Genomic DNA, 23,507 nt, shown 5'->3' with positions numbered 1-23,507 from the left:
TGTACAAGGGAGGTGACCACAACAGTCTATCAAATTTTAGGCCAATAGCTCTGCTTCCCACTCTTGGCAGACTGATTGAGAGATTGATTAAAACCCGTGTGATAGACTTTTTTAAAAGGCATGGACTTTTTAACGTCTCATCATCAGTTTGGTTTTCGGGAGAGAGTCGGCACGGGTGATGCTATTTTCAACCTTTTGGAGAGCCTCTACTTGGGGTGAATTCTGGTGTAAATGTGCGGCAGCGGTTTTCTGTAACTCATCCAAGGCTTTTGATTGTATGAGTCACATAATTCTAGTGCGGAAACTCGAGATCTATGGTTTCAGGGGAGTTGCTCTTAACTGGTTTCGGTCCTATCTTTCAGGTCGAACTCAAATAGTATTCTTTGGTGACACTAAGTCTGGAAGGCTACTCATTGATGCTGGTGTGCCCCAGGGCTCTGTACTCGACCCCATTTTGTTCTTGTTATACGTCAATGATCTGCCTCTGGTCCCTATTTCTGAAATGTTTACACTTTTTGCTGCCGATACTACTATACATTGGCATTATACCGACCTTAAAAGAATGAAGTTGCCATTGACAGGGATCTGACTCTTGTTAAGCTGTGGTGTGATCCTAACAAGTTAGCTTTTAACTTCTCTAAAACTAAAATTTTATCTTTTAGGTGTGGTCTAGAGGTCCATCTGTGGCAAGCAAATTTTTGGGTGTGGCGATCGATAAGCTTTTAAAATTTGAAGACCACATCTCTTACTTGGAAAAAATATTGTCATCTAACTGTTATGCTGTTAGAGTAATTGCAAATTCCCTTAACTTTGTTGTTGCCAAAAATGCTTACAATGCTCTCATTGAAACCCATCTTAGGTATGGAATTGTCTTCTGGGGAGTTTGTTCCCAGTATCTGTTTAATTCTTTATTTGTTATGCAGAAGAAGGTATCTGCATCCGAAGGTATTCGCTATATGTGTCGTGTCCGTTTTCGCACTACTTGTTGGAATTTTTTCCTGAGGTATGCCATCCTAACCTTGCCCTTCTTATATATAATGGAAACAGCTTGTATTGTTCATAAAAAATACAAACATGAGTGAAAAAATCTCTAAACTCCATCTGAGTACAATTTTCGTAAAATATTTTCTCTGCCTCTTTCTATTCCAACAACGGAGAGGGTAAGGGCCTCGTTTGTATACGGCGACAAGAAGCATTTTAATCATTTAGTTCTTAATTTGAGGAATACTGAATATGACCTTAAATTTACGAAAAAATTAAAGACATTTTTACAAAGTGAAACCTTGTACTCACCGGATACATTTTACGCCAGACATTTTTAGTCATATTGTTTTGTTTTATATGTTACTTTTATTATTGTGCGCTGACTAGTTTTGATACAAGTAATTTATAAATTTTAAAACCTTTACCTATGGGTTTCCTTATTTTGTTTTATAAATATTTCTACACTATTTTCATTTCACATTTTTACAGCTTTGTTAACCACTTTTAGGTCTATAACAATAAAGCGATTTTTGAATTTTGAATTGGGAAGCGAATATTTGAGCTGTGAGACAGAAAAGTAAGTTATCGAAAAGTTAGTACGGGAAGTCTTTTCTCCACAAATAAAATGCTAATCCTCTGATTTCAGGAGTGATGCATTTCGGCAAGTGTTCTTGCCATCATCAGACTCTAAAATATATTTTAAACAGTTAAACATATACGAACATTTTTTTTTCTTGACAGGTGACCTAAAAAATACAGATAAAATTATGAAAATTGTAAAATACTTACTGGGTTACTTAACACATACACAAATTCTAAACAATAACAAACAATACTTGAATAGTACATTGCACGACATCTAGTGAACAGTTAAAATTGTAATAAAATTGAACAATATGAGATTAGCAGATTTCTACTAAGTACTGGGAGCGAGTGAGAGAGAACCATCGGACTGTAGTGTTATAGGGAGTGAACAAATAAAAGTGTGTTAATGAGTCAGATCAAATCAAATGTCAGTGTTACTGTTAGGACCCAAGGAATTAAAGAAAGTGTTGCTCTCAAATTGAGTTTGCTCATTTATACAAGTATAAACCGGTGATTTGATGGCTTTATTTATTTCCAGGATTTCCAAAAGATCTAACCTTAACCCCTTCTGTCAAACATGGAGAACCTCGGTATCCGCCCCAGGCTCGAACCCATGTCCGGTCTCAATAATATGATTGGCGAAAGGAGAAGAGGTATTGTTTATAAATCGGTTTCTATTCTTTTCAATGAGTTTATTATGTTCTTTGACTCTCGTCTCGATTGTCCTTCCGCTTTGTCCGATGTAGCACACATTGCAGTCAGGATGAGAACATTTTAGTCTGTAAACACCAGATCTGTGTGTGACGGGAATTTTATCTTTGGTGTTGACTAGAGATTTAGATAGATTATTCGAAGTTCTGAAACAAACACGCAACCGCTCATCGGTGTCCCTCGACAAACTGTTGGCAAACTGATGGGATATATTTCCAAAATATGATATGCTTCTGTACATGCTATCGGTTTTGTATATATGTGGCTTATTTGGAAATGGAGGCTTATTTGAAAATTTGGATTTGGAGCAATTTGGAAAATTATATTGAGTTCCTTTTTAAAATGTTTTTGAGAAAGAGGGATATTAACCCTTAATTAGATAGGTCGAAAATTTAACTTTAAAACGAAACTATGAGTCCCGGAGACTCATAGTTTCTCTTTGTACGCAATTATTGCAAATTTTTCTTGCGCATGACAAACAAATGGGTTTAAAACATTTACAGCAAAGGTATGCTGTTTTTGATCTTTTTTTATAATGAGATAAGGTACAATATTGTCTTTGGTCTCTTGGAAGTTTCTTAATTCTTGGGTCAACTTCTTCTGGTACTTCTATGCCTATGATATTTGATATTGAGGTTCGTAGCTGGCGAGGAATCTTTGTGTTGTATAGGCGACTTTTAAGATTATTTTCATTAAGATTAGCCGCCAATGCTTTTAAAAAATTAAGCCTGGATACCTTATTAGCCCTTTTATGGCTTTGGTGCAGTATATAGGCATTTAGATCAGCCATATCTAAAATTCTAAAAAATATAGCCATGGGCCAACGTGTAGTTCTGCGGCTACAGCTGTAAATCGAACACTTCTGGTCAACAGAATCGACACCTCCTTTTGTATTATTGTAATCTTCTAGAATGATGGGTTTACCAGTATTGGGGCCAATTTGCATAGAAGAATAAAGAACCACCGCTTTATTTTTCTTTGGGACGTAACTTACTAAGATACAATGATTTGTAAATCCAAATAATGCAGTGCCAACATCTCTATTTTTATTGGGAAGTAACTCTTTAGGAATTATGGCTTTATTCTTTTTTAGAGTCCCAATTGTAGTTAGTTTCCGTTCTCGTAGGGAAGTAAGTAGCTCCATTGAAGAGTACCAATTGTCTGTTGTTACATTGTGGTTTGAGTTGAAGATAGGTCTACAAAGCCGCAAAATCGCTTGGGTGGGAATAGACTTTCTTATGTCTTCTGGAAGTGACTTGCTTGCATCAGAACCTTTTCCAATATACAAATAGGTATTACAAATGTAATGAATCCTAGAATCTGCTAAGCATTGCATTTTGAGGCCATATTTGGCGGGTTTGCTAGGCATATACATTTTAAATTTGCATCTACCTCTAAATGCAATAAGCATTTCATCAACTGTCGTATTGGCGCCAATACTATAGCACTTTTGAGAATTTTCATTGAATAAATCCAAGACTTCAGAAATAGCGCATCCTGGATGTACAATTTTGCGTGCTTCTCGGTTCTCAAAATCATCAAATCGTAATGCGACCAGTAATGCACAAAACCTTTTCATTGACATAAGAGGCTCTAAAGATTTCACGCCCAGTTCCATCCGTAGCAAATAGTGAAAGTATACTTTCGCGATTAGACTTGATAGTGCAGTGTACTATAGAAAAGAAGGGAAAAAAGGGCCTTCAGCTCAATAATATTGCATTCTCTAAAATTGTAATCCCCAACATATTTTGATCTTATGTTTTCAAGTTTTTTGTTAGTCCATTTTAGAACAATATCCATCATACGTAGATCAAAAATGTGTTGAAAAGACTCCAATGGGCTAAATGGATTTTCTTGAGCAACGGCTGGTTTATTACAAGGAAGACGAACTATATTATGCGCTAAAGTTCTAATATTTCGTGTTGGAGGTTTAGAAGACCACTTGAACCTATTCTTACCATAGCAATAAGTATTCGATGGTGTTTTGATGATTGATGTATCGGGCTCCTCTAATTCTGGATCTGAATCATTGGACATTTCTGATTCTGTTTGATGTTCACTTTCAATATAATCACTATCATCAACATCTGATAGCAGCTCTTCTAGTACATGTTCTTGTGGCTGAGTACCAGCATCATCCTCATTTTCGTCCAAAGCTTTCAACTCCCTTAGCCAGATACTAATGACGGTTTCGTAATTATCATCTAATGGATTCACCCTACTTGGGCCAGGTAAATTTGCCATTTTTTGCCTAAAAACAAAATATTTATGTAAATATAATCGTACCGTCCCACGGACTCATGGTGTACTCACCTCCGGATGGTACGTACCGTAAATAATTTTTCAAAGGAGCATCCGTCCAGCGGTCGATTCGGGATCTGACTGCAGGAAGGCCAGGAAGGTTCTGTAACGCACGGCGGAGTTGGCGCAAAAGAGTGGGGGTCACGAGCGATTAAAATTTTAGTATGAGTCCCCGGGACACTGGTGTCTAATTAAGGGTTAAAAAGACGGTGGAGAAGTGAGTTAAATGCGGAAAGCTTTTGATTAACTGGATGGTTTGAACAAAAGGGTATAACATTATCCGTAGCAGCTGGTTTTCTATAAATTTCAAATTCGAGTTTTAGGTTGTTTTTTCTTTTAATTAAGAGGTCTAAAAAAGGTAGATTGCCTGATTGTTCCTGTTCGAGAGTGAAATGAACAGAAGGAATGATAGAGTTTAGAAATGCCTGAAATTCCAGTAAGTCCTCCGTGGAACCAGTGAAAACTGTAAATATGTCATCGACGTACCTATACCAACATCTTATATATTTTTTATAAATCTCGCAATTTGAGATTTCTCTTTCAAGAAAAAACATAAACACTTCTGCCAGAAAAGGTGACAAGTTGGAATGCATTGCAAGACCAGACTTTTGACAATATAATTTATTATCAGCTTGAAAGAAGTTTTGCTTCAGTACGCTGTCGATAAGAGAACAAATTTCTAATATGATATGAGTAGGTAGATTGCTTTGTGAAAAGAGAAGTTCTCGGGTGTATAATAAACAATTTTCTGGTGGGATGCTTGGAAATAGGTTAGAAACATCGAAGGAAACAAGAAATGAGTTAGGGGGTATTTCTGTTTTTGTTAAATTTTTGGTAAGTTCATATGAGTTTTTTATTGAGAGTGGGTAAGAGAAATTGGTGAGTTGAGGGGGGATGGACGTTAACCAGCAGGAAAGTTTTGAGGCGGGAGAATCGATAGGAAACTAGATAGGATAGTTTTGTTTATGTATTTTAGGTAGACAATAAAGAAGTGGAGTAACCGGATTCATTGAGAAGAGTTTGTAGGGTGAAATAGCAAAATGATCGAAGGTAGCTGTACAGCTTTTAAATAATTGTTTGAGGTGAAGAATAAATCTAGAAGTGGGATTGTAAGGCAGAACCTCAAAATCATCACTGTTAAGAAAGTCACTGACTTTTTTGTAATATCCAGTTCTGGGCATAATTACGATGCAGTTACCCTTATCGGCTTTTGTTAGAATAAGGTCATTTTTGCTGATTTTAACTTTAAGATCATTGAGTTTGTTTATGAGTTGACTTGGGGAGTTTTTACGATTTTCATGTATTCTTTTTGAATTTTGAAATTTGTTAACCTTCAAAGAGATGTCAGCTCTAATTAGATCAGGATTAGGTAAGTTGGTGGACTTCAACACTCTTTCGACTCAGTCTACCAGAGTTTGCTCAGACACCGCCAGTCTATCAGAATGGTCAAAGTTGAATTTAAGTCCTAAATTTAATATTTCTTCGTCGTTTTTGGAAAGCTCTATGTTACTTAAATTTATAAAACGGGGATGAATTTTATGTAGAGAAGTATTTGAAGTTCTATCAGATGTAACAGAGTAGCCTTAATAGACAATACTTTTCCCAGTTCGTGGATGGGAAGAGCAGGTCCCATCGCATGTCCTTCACGGTCCCCTGATTTAACCCCTCTCGATTTTTACGTATGGGGACGTGCGAAAGAACTCGTGTACGGGGTGGAAATTGACAATCTAGACCATTTAATTCAAAGAATCAATGCCGCTTTTCTAACCGTCAGAGAAGAGATGCGGCTTCGTCTTACGACAGTGAAAATGCGACGGCGACGTAGGGCATGTATTAGAGCCAGGGGAGCGCAGTTTTAATAAAATTTGTAATTTTGAAATAAATACATAAAATTTAAAAAATATTTTTTTTTACTTTTTTGTCCTTTAAAGTCATGAATTGTGACAAGTTAGTCGGCTTTGTGTTACACATCGTATATCATTGACAAGAGTATTAACTGGAGATGTTTTTAAAACTACCTGTTCATCTTGATAGATTTTAGTTCTTTTTTGCGTCAAGTTAAAGTTACCTTTCATAATTTTTTTTGCTACTTGTATTAACTTTTTGAGCTCAAAACGAATGATTTCGGTATTATTTGTACTTGATATTGATTTTTTTAGATTCAGGATACATTACAGACTAAATAAAAATGTAAAGAAAACGTGAAAAATATGCTGAAAAAATTTAAAGATGTCAAAAGGCATAATTTAATTTAATAATAATTTTTTGAAAATCCTGAAATTAACACAAAATCAATGATATAAAAAAACCCGAGACTTTTAGAACACAAGTTTATTAAGAAAATATCTTCTATCTGAGCCTATCTATATGCCCACCAAGTTTGGCTAACTCTCCACCAAACACCCTGTATAGACGTTCTAATTTAAATGTAGTTATTTATGTAGCATTTGTTTAATGAGGTTAAAATTACTTCTTTCTAAAATTTTTAATAAAAACCATTAGCATGTATTCTAGCGAGTTTCTTTTCTTTATTTACGCAATTTTTCTATAAAAAGCTTAACCATTTAGAACATTTTTGTATTATTTTAAAAATTCTTATTTTTCTTCAGAAATATATTCTTTTCAAATAAATATTGTTAAATAAATTAAAATAAGTTAGGTAATTGCAAAACTAAAACTAACAGTCGATATCTAAAGCTACAAACTGATTCATGTATCACACTAAAGCTACTATGCCATGACCGTTGTTGTTTCAGCACCTGTCGTGGACGTCTCAATATCTTTGGCTAATTCTTTATTATTAGCATTTTCTTCCTCTTCAATATTTTTTTGCGCAGAGCTGTCACTTGAACTTTCAACGCTTGAACTTGTACTTGACCCACCTAGAAATATTTCCATATTAATTTTAATAATCTATTGGGTAATCTGATTTATTGGACTAACCTGGAATTAGGTTTTGAAGAGGGTTGTTACTGACAGCCTGCCCAGCAACTTGCTGAACTTGGTTTCCAATATTGGAAACTTGACCGATAATAGGGTTGGAATCATTGCTACTAATGGATGGTATTTGAGGCAACTGACTGACACTCGGCGGTCTAAACTGGTTCTGGATATTCTGGAAGGCGTTTCCAATGTTTTGGCCGATGCTCTGAATAAAGTTTTGGCTTGGTGCTTGACTGGAACTCTCATCTTCTGAACCTTTAAGAGAATAAAAATTATCATTTTTTAAAATCATGAATGTATTTACAAACCTTGAGGTTTATTTTGTCCTCCTTGGACAAATGAATTAATTGCGTTACCGATATTTCCAAATGACTGAATCACTTGCTGAATAGGATTTCCACCCGAAGAGCTAGTAGATGTTTCAGTATCACCTAAACAAATGTATGTAATGTTTCTTTTACTTAAATTATTAAGCGTATCTTACTCTGGGAGTTGTTTCCAGCTAAGACCTGGTTAATGCCTTGTTGAGGACCCTGGAAGATTTGTTGGACTCCAGCTACAAAGCTAGTGAATATGTTTCCAGGTTGTTGGCTCGACGATCCACTATCTCCTAAAACGGTACTGTTTCCGCTACCTTGCGTACCTTGACCAGCGTTCTGAATCGTTGATACTATATTCTGGACTCCTTGATAAAAACAAAAATTTTAATATTTATTAAATATCAATTATAATCAGTTTTGTAAATAAAAAGTTATAATTTCTTTACTTTTTCAGTGGATATTAAAATTGCTTTACACAGTAGAAATTCAGTATGTCTTGTAGAAATACCTTTGTAGTCTAAATAAGCAAATAAATAGATAAATTGTTTTTTAGAAGCTTCTCGTTATAAAGCATTATTTTTAAATTGCTTCTATAAATGATTTTATTTTATCCGGGCCATCAAATATAATAAAATAAAATTAAAGGAAAACAAATTGGGCTCTTATGAATTCAGAATCTGGTAGAGCAGGTATATAAAATTTTATATACGCAGTCAAAAATATAAAGAAAAAGGTTGTAAAAAAAATTGTTGCAAACCTACTTACCACCAGTAAAGTATCCAATAAAACCTTGGAATGGATTCTGAGAGGTACCTTCATCGCCACTCGTTCCGGTTGGTGCGCTACTATTTTGTCCTTGCAACTGCGTTACAAAATTATTGGCGAACTGCTGAATCCCATTTGCAAAATTTTGGAATATATTTTGCTGATTTATTCCCTGACCTTGTCTAAGTCCCCCTTTATTTTTTTCATCTTCAAAATATTTCCTCACATCCTTTTCGAAACGTTCCCATAATTCTTTTGGAGGTCCATTTTCGTTAGCTTTAGGTATAAAGCTATTCCTCAAACCATCCAATCTGTTTTCAACATATTCTTGAATGGTACTAATTAAATTTTTATTTTTAGTACTTTCTGAATCAGTTGTTTCACTTTTTAACTTATTTAATGTGTCTGGTACAGGAATATATTTGGGTGCTTGAATCAGCTCTTCTGGAGAAAGCTGAATTTTCTCTTGCAGATTTTTAATTGAAGCAGAATGATCCACTGTGGCTTCAGGAATGGGTCCATCCAACTTAACCAGGTTTTGGGATTTAATCTGATTTTCTTTTATCTCTTCGGGGCTTAGTTGAATTTGTTCCGCTAAATTCGCGTTAATATTGTGATTTAACCTTTCATATCTAACTTCGACCGGAATATTTCTCTGCAAAACAGTTGCAGATTGAACCGCAACTATCACTAAAACCAATATCAAACAGTTTCGTAGCATCGTGATTAAATGTATACTGAAGTTGATGAACTCTTACCGGTCGATTATATAGGGGACTTCTTCTTATGTTGATAGTTCTTCTTTTATTGTCCGGCAACAGCATTACAGAGGTGGATTCGAGAGAAATTTTAGTGAAATTTTTGTTCGCTGATAATTTATTTGTATGAAGACACTATACTGTTGTCGAAACTAACTGGGTCACGTCGATGATAGTAAAAATACAAACGATGTATTATTTACGTCACTCGCGATGGATATTAGCGTTTTGAAAATTTGTCGTTTCTTTATGTTGATTAGATGTTTTGACGCTTTTCTTTTTCGCAGCATGTTAATTTTTGGTAATTTTTTAAAGTAAACTTTCCATTTTTGCCAATAATATTAATATTATTAGCAATTCTAATTATAGGAATAATCTAAGTAAAATTATTATTGTGTATAATGTTTTTTTTACTTTTTAGTACTTTTAGCGCTAGTTTTTCGATACAGGTAAATAATGTCTTGATGACGTTATTTTCAGTACTTTACGTACCAATTTTTAAAACAAAAATAATTGCAATATCAGATAACATAAATATAATTAATTATAAGAAGTAAAGTTTGTTACAAGAGGTTTTTTTGCTGTATTCTGATTAGAAGTAATTTTATTGATAACTGATATAACCTTATAAGTAAATTTGGCCCACAAAAACCTGTCAATTCATCTTAGCTAAACTTTTTAAAACGAGAATCAAAACTAAGAACTCTGAAGTAGATTTAAATTTCAAAAAGAGTAAATGGGCTATAGCTTCATTCTAATAAATATTAATTTTTGAATAACTTTGCTGATTAAAAACTTGGTCAAAAAAATGACCATCATTTTAGTTTAAAAAATAATGAAGTTATTAATTGTTATAATACTCTAATATTTCATCTATAATAAAATATTTAATCTTGAGAACATGTTTTTATTCCGTCATTATCAGTGCATACATAGATATTGAATTGAACTGTAAAACAGTGAGCAGCCAAAGGGGCCCACCGAGAGTTACCAGAGACCAATTGTATTGGAAAAACCAACGAGACCATCTGGTTTGAAAAATTTAATGTCGCTGTGCAAACTGTAATGGTTACCCAGATATTTAATCTTGGTACGTGTGGGTGCTGCGCACTCCCCAATAATGTGGTCTGCAGTTTTATTCTCCTTACAACACAACAGGCATTCTGGATTGCCCGTAATATCTAAGATGTGGAGATGGCGTCTTACATGCCAGTGTCTGATTAATCAGATTAACTCTCATTAGTCAGATTTTCCCTCTCTTTAAGTGCAATAGTTGTCTGGTGAGACAGACAGAGGGCCAATCTATGTGTCTTAGTCTGTCTGGTGCCAGGTGCTTTCATCTATCTCCGGAGGGTCCAATTGTCCAGCAAATGTGATGGTCTTAAAATGGTGATATATTAATAATGTCACACCCAAAATGACGTCTTAGATGACTGCATCTGAGTCAAAAGAGCAAGAATGGCTCATTGTAATTGAATAGCGACAAATCTTAGAGAATAAATATGATAAAGATGTTTTGACTTTATACTCAAGCCTCTGGCTCTGGGTGGAACAAAGATTCTTGCTAACCAGCTGCCATGAAGGTGCTGAGAACCATATATAGTTAAAGTCAACGTCAAAATATACTTTATTTAAGTTTACAAACTTGTGCTGAAAGCTTCCTAATCGTAGAATTTATAATACTAGTATTTATTTGGTTATACAGGATACAGGAAAAACAGAATACAGAATCGATTTTAATTGTACATAGTTTATATAGATATAGATTGTGCATATTTTATATAATCAAAGAAAAAACCAAAAAAACAAGAATAATAAAAAAAATAAATTTCGTTTTTCGTAAGTTTTTCGTAAAAACATTCTCGTAAGTGAATATGTATGCTACATCTTGGCTAGAACTACTTTTACAATTAAAAGAACTAAACTTCTAACAAAAATGCGCAATTGCAGTATTCTGGATATCCCTTTGATATTAGGTCAAGAGCGGCAACATGCATAAAATAATAAAAGCTTATTTTACCTGATTGAATTCTAAAAATCACACTGAATAGCAGCTAGTTGTTGAAAAAACCTGACTGCCTATACAGGGTGATTTTCAACCTATGCCCATAAACTTGGGAAATGATAGCTGTTGAGTAATAATGAAAAAAAAATTTAGTAAAATATTTTTAGTTTTGGAGATATCCATATTTTTTTAAATAAAAGAAGTGTATTTTTTAACGTGTTTAATTTAAACCAATTTAAAGCAACTGTTCGAAGTTGTTTCCATTATTTTCGATACAGACTTGAGCTCGTCGAATCCATGAAGACGGCATGCACGGGCCAAACCAGGCTGTAGGCGAATTGCGTCACTGGCAGCGTTTATGCGATGTCGTAGCTCTTACTCAGTATCAACTTCGTTTACATACACCATTGTTTTCATATAACCCCACAAATAAAAGTCTAATGGATTAAGGTCAGGTGAGCGAGGGGGCCACCCAACTGGACCATCACGGCCTATCCATGGTCCGGGAAACACACGATCGAAATGTTGTCGCACTGGTCGTGAAAAATGTGGTGGAGCACCATCATGAGGAATTTACATTGAGATTCTGCCTAACGTTGAGATTCACATTTTCAAGGAGCACTGGTAAATTGTTGCGCAAAAATTCTAAATACCGAGCACCAGTCAAACGATTTTCCAGAATAAAAGGTCCGATGAGCATCCCGTTCAGAATTCCAGCCCATACATTTACAGAAAAACGTCGTTGAAAGTATGTTCTCCGTGTAATATGAGGATTGTCCCAAAGCCCAGTAATGAGTGTTATGAAAGTTGAAAATTCCATTGCGTGTAAAATTTGCCTCATCTGTAACTAAAATTTTCATGGTAAAGTTTGAGCTTAACTGCTGGTGATGTAACAACCACTCACAAAAGTGTACTCGAAGCGGCAAATCTCTTGGAACTAGGGCTTGTACTCTCTGCACATGAACCGGGTACAGCAACTCGTGCCTTAAAATTTGCCAACTTGTAGATTGCAATATTCCAAATCACGTTGCAATTGTCCTAGTGCTAATTCCAGGTTGTTCTTCGATAACTTCTAAAATATCCTCCTCCAGATTTAGAATGTGCCTAGGTCTAATAGCTCCTCCATCTTGTCCAGGCCGCGGCCGCAAATTGCCAGTTTCTCTACCTCGCTGAATAACACGTAAGAAAGCCTCACGTCTCGGGTAATATCTTCTGGGAAATCTTTGGGCATACAGATCAGCTGCTGCCGCAGTGGCATTCTGATGCGTTTCTCCGTAAACCAAAACCATGTCGACAAGTTCTTTGTTTGTAAAAATGTGCGTCATTACATTTCACGCTTTTATTTTGTTCGTGTGAAAATAACGATTGAAAACGATCACAGCCACCAACAAACTAAGTACTGCTAAAGATTCCAAACAACAAATTCCAAACATTATGACTTGTTTACTATCAGTTATTAATAAACAAAATAAGTTCGTCTGATACACGTTCTGTTGACATTTGTTTAACTTTATTTCGGAAACCAAAAATATTTTCTACATTTTTTTCTCATTATTACTCATTATTGATCTTCATCTACCATTTCCCAAGTTTATGCGCATAGGTTGAAAATCACCCTATATTATACAGATCTTCTCAAGATTAACTCAGAAGTAGGGACTGGCATATTTACGACCAAAAACCAAGAGTGAAGCTACATATTGGTAAACTCACCCCGATATTTCGGAAGAATAACAACCGAAACATAAAAACTTGCCAATAAAAGTAGTATTTCACTGTCAATGGCGAATGTAAAAATTTAAATTTTAATTGTTTAACAAAAACTAGCTCTCAAAGCCTAAAAACTAAATTTCTATGCAAACGAATATACCTATATGCTAATATTCTTATTTATGGGTACATGGACTGTAGGTGATATAAGTGAAATGGGCTATTCGTAAGCTTAAGTCGGAAATATTTGTGGTCACGTGTGTGACATTCTAAGTTAGAAATCTATGCCGATTTTATGTATCCAATATAAATAAACTGCTTAAAGTTATAATATTTTCTTCAAAGAATAAAGGTCTTCATTGAGCTTTATATCTAGCTCCAGAAATAATTTCTTTGCTCGTTTTAGTAAGAAAAAAATTGAATCCATCAAACACCGACTGAAAAATCCCCATAAACAGATACCGTCTCTTAACTTTGACTCAAACAAGGTGAAATATACCGAACTGAATAACCAATTTGGAATTTAAAATTTACTTCCTTTTAATTACTTAAGATAACTTCCTCAAATTTAGTTTCAGTGCAATAGTCAATTGATACACTACAGATAGTACAAGTTCCTAGATCACATCTAAATCAGAGTATACTTGTTTAAGTCAGCTTCAGAGTAAGAAAATTTGAGTCACGCCCAAAAAATCAAGAACAATAATGGTCGGCAAGAATAGTTTGTCTAAGTGTCAGGTGATTAGCTCTAGAATTTTAGTGTAGTCAACATATAAAATAAACTTTCATTTAGTATATAGAAAATTTATTAATATAGAAATAGAAGTGGGACAAAGACTCGTGGAATAACAAACAATAACCGTTTCTTATAATGCCCGACCGCGATATCTTAATGCAGACTCGCGGAGAACGATTAGACAAATATTATTCAGATCATAAAATTGAAAAAAAAAACTTTCTAAAATCTTCTAAAATCACAGTGGTTGAGCTTTCGCAGCAAAATTTTGTAATTTACTCAATCAAATAATTTTGATAAATTACAAAAAACTGCCGGGGTCACGTCACGATCTATCGTTAATTCCTAAATAAAGGCCTTTCAAAAATTAAAAAATTGCATCGCTAGTACTGTGACGCTTTCGAAACGAACTGAAGAGCACTTAATCCATTGTTGACATTTAAAAATTTTATTATTCTGGTCTTGACCAGTTTTTTCACGAATTCAGAGAGACTAGAAAGAAGCGATATGGGTCTGTAATTTGATGCATCTTTTAAGTTTTCTCCTGTTTGAAGAGCTATAGATTTGCTAGCTTCAGACATGGAGAAAACGCATCAGAAATAAATCAGTTATAATAGATCAGCTCTCTTAATCATTTCCGGGGAAGAGAGGAGACATGGAGGCACAGGAATACTTTGCAAAAAAATAATAAGTGTAAGCCTAGAATTAAAATTAATAATTTATCAATCAATGGAACATTTGAATGTGCTGCAGTGGAATTAATTTGTTCAAAAAACAAATTATCGTTTGTATAGGCCACCATCTGGCGATTTTAATGTTTTTATGCTACAACTTAAAAGTTTGCTGGTGAAAATATTTAATGAAAATAAACAAATTTATTGTTAAAGTCATTCAATTTAGTTCAAACCATATACAAAAATACCAGAACAACAAAAACATATGCAAATTATATAGACAATATTTTCACCAATGCAGAATATATTGAAACAATGGTATTTGCAAATTTTGTGTTGGATCATTCAGCTCAGAAAATAAGCTTTGAAATAGATTGTTTAAATGAAAACCCTTTACAATATAAACGTATCTTTTCACAAGAAAACAAGGCTGATTTTTTAAGTAGTTTAAAGGAGCAGGATTGGACACAGGTATACTGTTGTAATGTGCAAGATGTAAATATTCATGCAACACATTTATGAATAGTTTTAAGAGCCTGGTTAACCAAAGTTTTTATCTTAAGCAACTAAGTGGTCGAAAGAAAAAAGAGATCTATAAAGATGTAGATATTTTAAAATATAAACGTAAACCAGACATTTTATTAGTGTTAAAACACCAGCATGATACTTTTAAACAAGCGTATAGAGTCGAAAAACTTAAATGTGACAGCTTATTAGTTAACGCACGTGCCAAGCAATAAGAAACCCGAATTAAGAACTCGGACAAGAAATCAAAATATATGTGGTCTATTTGCAAGGGAATAAATAATAGTGTGGGAGACAATATTGTTAAATTAGAGGGTGAATCAGAAGAAATTGCAAATATGTATATTACATTTTTAATTTCTGTTATTCCAGATCTATTAAGTTCCTTTACTAAAATTCCATTTAATTCTTTAATTAAAAGAAAAATTTAATTTAAAGAAAATTCTAGGTCAATGTTTTTAGGTCCCATTACACCAGAGGAAATTAGTGACATAGCGCATAGGTTAAAAAATAAAAATAGCAGTGGAATAGATGAAATCCCTACAAGTATTATTAAAATAGCAACTCCTGAAATCAATAATGTCCTGTGCTATGTCATTAACAGCTCTTTTAAATATGGAATATTTCCGGAAAATTTTAAAATTGCCCAAATAAATTCATGCTTTAAAAAAGGGGTTTCTGATAATTTTAATAATTATAGGCCCATAAGCCTATTACCGGAGTTTTCAAAAATTTTCGAAGCAGCTATGAGCACAAGATTGATTAATTTCTTTACTTCCAATAACCAATGTTCCAATATTTCAATGTTTAGTGAAAATCAACACGATTTCTTAAAAGATAAATCAACACAAACTTCTATGTTTGCATTCATTAAAAACACTGTAGAACATTTGGAAAATGGTGAACTTGCTCTTGGAATGCTTTTAGATTTAACCAAAGCGTACGATTGTTTGACTAGGGACCTGTTTATAAAAAAAATCGAGAAATATGGCATAAGGGGAAATGTAATAGAGTGTTTTAGGTCCTACATTAATAACAGAAAACAAATAGTAAAAAAATCAAAGGATGGGAAAACAGGTTATTCTAAATATGTATTTAGTGATATAGGAATTGCACAAGGCAGCATCCTTGGTCCGGTATTGTTCATAATATTTATTAATGATCTTGATCTCCTAATAAATTCACCTAGCCAAAAGATTGTTAAATATACTAATGACACTAACATTATTATTACTGGTAAATCATTAAAAGATTTATTAAATAAAACAGAATAATTCTTTGACATGATCACATATTGGTTTAATACAAATAGGTTAATTTTAAACAAAGAAAAAATAAATATTATAATGTTTCGAACAAAACAATGTAACATACAAAAGCACTTTGCAAATGGAATTTGGCAATAATGATTTAAATGAAACGAAAATGCCAAGATGTTAGGTTTATATATCAATGAACACCTTAACTGGTCATACCATATAAACCAGCTAATAAAAAGTTAAATTCTATTTGTTATGGTATTAGAATAGTTGGAAAATACATGAATGAAAAATCCTTCAGAATTCTGCACTTCGCTAATTTTGAATCTATTGTTAAGTATTGTATAATTTTTTGGGGAAAAGATAGCGTGTTACAAATTGTTTTTATTGTTCAAAAAAGGTTGATAAGAATTATAAAAAAATTAGTTTTCTTAAGTTGTAGGTCAGTCTTTAGAGATTTGGGTATTATGACCGTATATGCCTTATATAAATTTGAATCTTTAATGTTTCTTTTCAAAAACAAACATCCAAAACGGAGCATAAATATAACACAAGGACATTAAACTTTAGGTATCCAGTTCATAAACCTTCACTAACAGAAAAATCTCCACATTATGCATGTATAAAACTATTTAGCTCCCTACCAGAACACAGAAAAAGAATCGTATCAGTTGGAAAGTTTAAGGCTGCAATTAAGGATTTGTTAGTAAAGCTGGAACCGTACTCTTGAAGAGACTATTGTACCTAATCCTAATGCATGTTTTTGTTGACATAATTTCATTTCATGTACAGTGTTTGTAATTATTATGTGATTTGAAATAAATAGATTATTATTATTATTGTTTATTGGATGCATTTGCAAGACTATTAGTGATGCAAATGAATTTTCTGTAAATGGACCTATAATAATTATTAGAATAAGCATAGAAGAAAGGATCGTCAATAAATATTGTGCAGATATTTTTTTTTTGATAAAAATTAAAGGCTTGTAGGAGCTATTCTTTATTTTAATTTTCCTTACGAAATATTGTGTGCAATATCGTGCATTAATTTCTCGATTAATTTACTGTGAAATTCTCCTATCGGTTTCTGGGATAGTATAATATTATTACATTGCTGGTCTAACCTATTATAGTTCAATTAACTAAAAGAAAAGTAGCTATTTTTTTAAATAATTGTGTAATTATTATAAATTATTATTCATTATATACAGGGTGTCCCGAAATTACATCGTAATATTTTACCAGCCGCATCTTTATCTAAAAATAAGACAAAAAGTCCATATAAAGTATGGTTCAAAAGTGCATCGTTTTTAAGTTACAGGGTGTTTTATGAATCATGTTAAAGATGGTTTTTTGTTAATATATCCGGAACGCCTATTTGTAATCATTTAAAATTTTCAATATTTACTATTGGTTTTATTAAAAACTGATGTTGCAACTATTTTTGCTAAAATGTATACAGGGTCGTGTAAAATAAGTGGTCGGTAAAGTTTAAATTGTTAAAACTTTTTTTCTAGAAACTCCGTGATAATTTTGGTATAAGAATTAAAAAGAACAAACATTTTTACATAAAAAAGGTGCTCCTGTCTAATATCGATAGGAGCTTTCGTTTTCGAAAAAATTAGATGTAAATGTTTTGCAAAGAGAACGCGTAAGTTATTTTGGTAACAGTTAATAAAAATAAAAAGCATCTTAAAAATCCGTTGGGGATAAACATGACCTAAGACTATTACAAATACTTTATTTATAATCAAAAATTGTTTTTCAAGTTCAATTGTTTTTTTTTTTTAATGTAATTGAATAGGTAAAAAAAAGGAACAATTAATTTATTACGTAAAAAAAAAACATTGAAACAACAAACAAAAAAGCACAAATTACAACAAATGTTCAAAGTCGTTTCCATTTTGCTGAAGACACAATCTTGCCCTACGCGTTATTGCGCGAGTAGCCCTTAAAACAAAAAATGGATTTCTCTTTATTTCATTAACAGCCCAATTAATCCTTTGCATCAGTTGTTCACGGGTATTTATCTCCACGGCATATACCAACTCATTTAAATGTCCCCATAAATAATAATCTAATGAAGTTAGATCTGGAGATCGAGGAGGCCAATTTATAGGACCACCTCGACCAATCCAACGTTCAGGAAAATGGTTATTCATCCACTCACGCACATTGCGACCAAAATGAGCAGGCCTGTTGAAAAATCATGTTTTGGCGTAAGATAACAGGAACTTCTTCCAGAGGCTCCACAAGATTATTTTCCAGCATATGAAGATAATTCTCCGAAGTTAGCCGATTGGGTAATTCTATCGGGCCAATAAGTTGGTCCCCGATTAATAACGCCAACAAATTTACCGAAAACCTTCTTTAAAAATTACTACGCCTTATGGCTCTTGGATTTTGCTCTGCCCAAAAATGCATATTATGCATGTTAAATGAACCATTTCGTGTGAAAGTGGCTTTGTCCATCCATTAAATGGAAGGAATTAAGTTTGGATTATTAATTACCCATTGACAAAATTGGATCCTCAACGGAAAATCATCTGGGTCTAAATCTTGGACCCGCTGCTAATGAAACGGATGTAACCCTTGAAATATTAGCATTCTTCCAATCTAATAAAAATTAAATTACTATCCTAACAAGAAGTAATTTTTTTAATTACTTACTATAGAGCGAGGGACATGTGTGGCTCTTGACAAATTTATTATACTTGCCCCCGGATTTTCTTCAAAAACATTTAAAACATTTTCTAAATTATAATCTTCTCGTGGTCTGCCTTGTCCACGAGCTCTTTGAAAACTTTATTACATACAACCGTTATTGCATAAATTTCGGTGAGTGTTTATAAAAACTTGACGATCTGGAACATGTCTTAGGGGAAATCTTCGGAAAGGGGAAACTAATTTACTTTGCCAAAGCAAATTAAAAAAATGTGAAATGTCAACAAAACGTTAAATAAAATTTAACAAATAAACTAATTGTCAACAAACACAGCCAACTATTATCTTACAAGATGTTATTTGTAGTTACTTATTGAAATACCAATTCATGATTTATTAATAATTGATTTTTTCGAAAACGGAAGCTTCTATCGAAATTAGACAAGAGCACCTTTTTTATGTAAAAATATTTGTTCTTTTCAATTCTAATACCAAAATTATCACGGAGTTGCTAGAAAAAAAGTTTTAACAATTTAAACTTTACCGACCACTTATTTTACACGACCCTGTATACATTTTGGCAAAAATAGTTGCAATATCAGTTTTTAATAAAATCAATAGTAATTGTTGAAAATTTCAAAAGATTACAACTAGGCGTTCCGGATATATTAACAAAAAACCATCTTTAACATGATTCATACAACACCCTGTAACTTAAAAATGCACTTTTGAACCATACTGTATATGGACTTTTTGTCTTATTTTTAGACAAAGATACGGCTGGTAAAATATTGCGATGTAATTTCGGGACACCCATTTTATGATTAGTTTAAAAAAAATGTGTATTACTAACTAACGTAAATAAAAGTACTATGGTTGGAACCTTTAGTGTGACACTCAAATTGCAAGACAGTTTTACCACTAACCAAAACTCTTTATTTTACTTTCGACAAGGGTTTCGCTAGAAGATTAAAACTAAACTAAAACTACTTACAAATGGCCTTATATACTATTAATGTATCTAATAGAGCGGAAAATTCAATGAAGCATGGGGTCTTACGACAAATCTTAAACACCAACTAAACTATATAATTGACTATAATGGATTGGACCTTCATCCCTGCTAAGAATGTTGATAAAGATGTTTGATTTTTAAATATTACTAAACTTTCAAATGCATCTAATTTTCTATTATTATTATTATAACTGGTTTAAGTAATTTTAAGTGGTCTATACATACAAAGTGACCAGTATTTAAAACATATTCAGCCAAACTTGACTTTTCAACTCTTCCATATTTCACATAAGCTAGATGTTCTTTAAATTTGACATTAATTGATTTCCTGGTTTGTCCTATGTACTTTTTATCACAATCGTTGCAATTGATCTCATAGATTCCGGACTTTTCATTGGTCTTTATTTGATCTTTTGGGTTTCCCAAAAGATTCGTAACTTGGACGAACTTTGATAGACCATTGACCATAGAACTTTGATAGACCATGATAGACCACTCTTAGACCTAAGTCTTCGAAAACCCTATTAAAGCCTCTCGTCAAGATAGGATCATATGGTATTGAAACGAAAGTTTGCTTATTTTCATTTTTTTGAAATGTGGTAGAGTTTTTAAAATTAACTTTAAGCCTATGTAAACCTATCAGAAGACAAAGGTCACACAGATAGGACTCACAATTGCCTCTTTAACATTTAATTCATTTTGTAGCTAAATTGTTAATAGTATTACAGATTTGAGAATGTGCGATCCTTGACCTCCAAAGATCAATTAATCTTAGTTTCCCAATATTTGAGGTTTGGAACGAGATTTTAAAAAACGGTTTTCACTGGCTTCTTTGAATGTTATTTAGCTGCTTTTTCATAAAGAAAAAGTCATCATTTCGTTTGATTTTTTTAGGATTTGGGTTATGGTGTCGAAACTAGCCCCCTGGCGGAGAAGGATACAACTAAATTAACTATATTTTGGTCCATTATTATTGCCCAAGCTCTTGCAGTTTGCAAAGCTCTTGTATACTCTTTTTAAAGATACCAATTTTTTTTAAATTGATTAAACCAGGTTATTGCAAAAACATCTTTATTTTTAAAATAACTGATTTTTTTTCTAACGAAAATGATTGTTGTGATAACTTGTTAGGCTTTTTAAAATGTGAAAAACAATTTTTTCCCCAAAGTTACGCCCTCTGGTAGTTATTTTTGAAACTTGAAAATATTTGCCATCGATTCTTTATGACCGATTTACCCCATAAGTTTTTTTACCCCTAAGTCATACGATGAACGGTTCCCGAAGTATGGCCGAGGAAGAGTCTTATTGGCACGTAGCGACTCATTGTCACCCGGTACCTAGCGACTCATTGAACGAAAAAAAAGAACAATTAGAACATAACCTAGAAATATAATTAACTCTAAATAAATGTATAAAAAATAGGAGATCAGGATATAGCTAAGTGAAGATATATTGCAAGTAAATATCTACGATCCTATTGATTTGAGCAATATGATTACATTTCGTTTAAAGCTATTACTCGACCAGCATTCTTTTAAACTACTAGGCAAAAAAATATTGTAGCACTTGATTTGTATTATCGTTATAATATAACAAAGTGCAATTAGTTAAATCCATTGAATGACCGTTCAAAAAGGGAAGTTTTGTGTTTTGAAACATTCCGGCACAGTGACGAGTGCTCATATCAGGAATATGAGAACCCTTAATAAGTTCCTTATGTAGGTATTCAGGTTGGTGATTATTAATGATTTTATAAATAGAGGTATTTAGGTGAACCTCAATTTTTTTTGGAGTTTTAGCCACCCCAAGTGAACGTTACTCTCAGATATGTGGTCAAATTTTCTTAGGCCATAGCAGAATCTCAAACATAAAGACATCATAGGGACTTAGACTCATGCGTTCTTAGATTGCCGTTAGAGGATAACATTACTTTGGATCTTAATATATCTGAGATCTAAGAACGACTTCTAAAGGACGTCGTGATACTACAGATTTAGATTTTGGTAAGCTTATTGTAAGATTTCTTATAAAGGTAATTAAAAGATTAACAAAAGTTCAAGGGTAATGATCAAGAAAATGTTAAACATATAAATATTTAAATACTTATGCAATCAAAGTAGTTGAAAAACTTATATTGGATTTTCTAATTAAAAACATAGCAAATGTCTTTGAATACAGCTCGTAAATAGGAACCATATTTTAAAGAAGGTGTTTATATTTTTTATTTAGCTGGGGCCAACAAACTCTCACTATAAAAGAGAAATTATATTTCAATAGAAATAAGTCCTTAAAACGTAAAAAAATAAATATGTTGTTATTTTCAATAATTTTTTAAAACTTTTACTGGTCCTTATTCCATCCCTGCGTTCATTTAACCGGTCCATTCCGCCAAGATACTTAAAAAGATATTTAAACATTTATTTCTTCGGTATAGAGTTAAAAGAACTGCAATCCGCGCGCACACCGACTCCATCGCTGGGGTCAAGGACACCGATTAACAGTTAGTATTTAATTAAATCTGGCGGGTAATTTACCACATGTTGGTTAAATCCAGGTTGCTCATTAACGTGTGTGATTTATTGCCGTCTTAATACCATATTTTTCACTAAGTAAACTTGCTGTAAATTATTATAGCGTTGTTTTATGATTTCCCGGAAACCGACGCACTGTCCCATGCTCCTAAACTATCAGTTTTGTTGAATAAAAAAATTAACATCGTATGTGGTACATATTAAATTTTGCATTTTATCTAGATATAATAATGTTAATAAACTATTATTATTTCAGATTACAATTTATACACGGTTTCCCAGAATAGGTAGGTAAACTCCTGGATTTGCATTGCTTTAAGAAAATAGAATTTTCTTTAGTATCGGCTATATAACCATATACTAAAGATCTTAAGTGTTCTCATAGGAAACAATCTAAGAGGCTTAGATCAAGTGGTCAAGTTTGGTTTATTTGCATGTTTATGCAAAAACTAATTTGAGAACTCAATATGCAAAAAATACAATTTTATTTTTAAGATTAAAGAAAAACGTAAAACAAATTTTTTTTTTTTCAAACAATTTAAATTGATTTCAAACCAATAGAATTGAAAAGAAGTCTGCTACCCAATTAATAAAACATTTATTTCTTGAAAATATTTGAATGAACTAAACATGATTTCATTTTTGTTTGATTTTTTTAAATGTGGATTTATTATAATAATTATTGACAATTAATTTTTTTTAATAAGGAAATTTCTGAAAAGTGAACAAATAATTTAGGCCTATAAAAATATATTCGTTAATTTTTCAAAACTAGTATCAAAGTTTATATAAAATAAATTTTTAAAACAATTTTTCAATATTTAAGCAGGAAAAAAGTTGCAAAAAAAGTTTTTGACAGTAAATTTTAAGCCTTCTTTCTTAAAATAAATAAATCATTATTGCATAAAAGGTACTTTTATAAGTATATCAGAAATAATTTAAAAAATGTAGAGAAATTTCTTTCTTTTTTCCTTATCTAAATAAGAAAAGGAATATAAATTTAGGGTGAAAAATTTATA

At 32.6% G+C, this 23,507-nt stretch overlaps 1 protein-coding gene across 1 annotated transcript; it reads right to left on the bottom strand.

The window, feature by feature from the left end:
- Nucleotides 1-7,087: 7,087 nt before the first annotated feature.
- LOC126745915 (uncharacterized) lies at nt 7,088-9,393 on the bottom strand. The gene is made up of 5 exons (XM_050453966.1): nt 8,610-9,393; nt 8,009-8,209; nt 7,833-7,955; nt 7,525-7,779; nt 7,088-7,463 (listed from the first exon to the last, which is right to left on the bottom strand). The coding sequence occupies exons 1-5, from the start codon at nt 9,328-9,330 to the stop codon at nt 7,312-7,314; spliced, it is 1,452 nt and encodes a 483-aa protein (XP_050309923.1). The 5' UTR covers nt 9,331-9,393; the 3' UTR covers nt 7,088-7,311.
- Nucleotides 9,394-23,507: the final 14,114 nt, after the last annotated feature.

The sequence above is a fragment of the Anthonomus grandis genome, chromosome 16, assembly GCF_022605725.1.
Source record: "Anthonomus grandis grandis chromosome 16, icAntGran1.3, whole genome shotgun sequence".
NCBI lineage: Eukaryota > Metazoa > Arthropoda > Insecta > Coleoptera > Curculionidae > Anthonomus > Anthonomus grandis.
The sequence above is the reverse complement of the archived record's forward strand: the minus strand, read 5'-3'. Positions and strand labels throughout refer to the sequence as shown.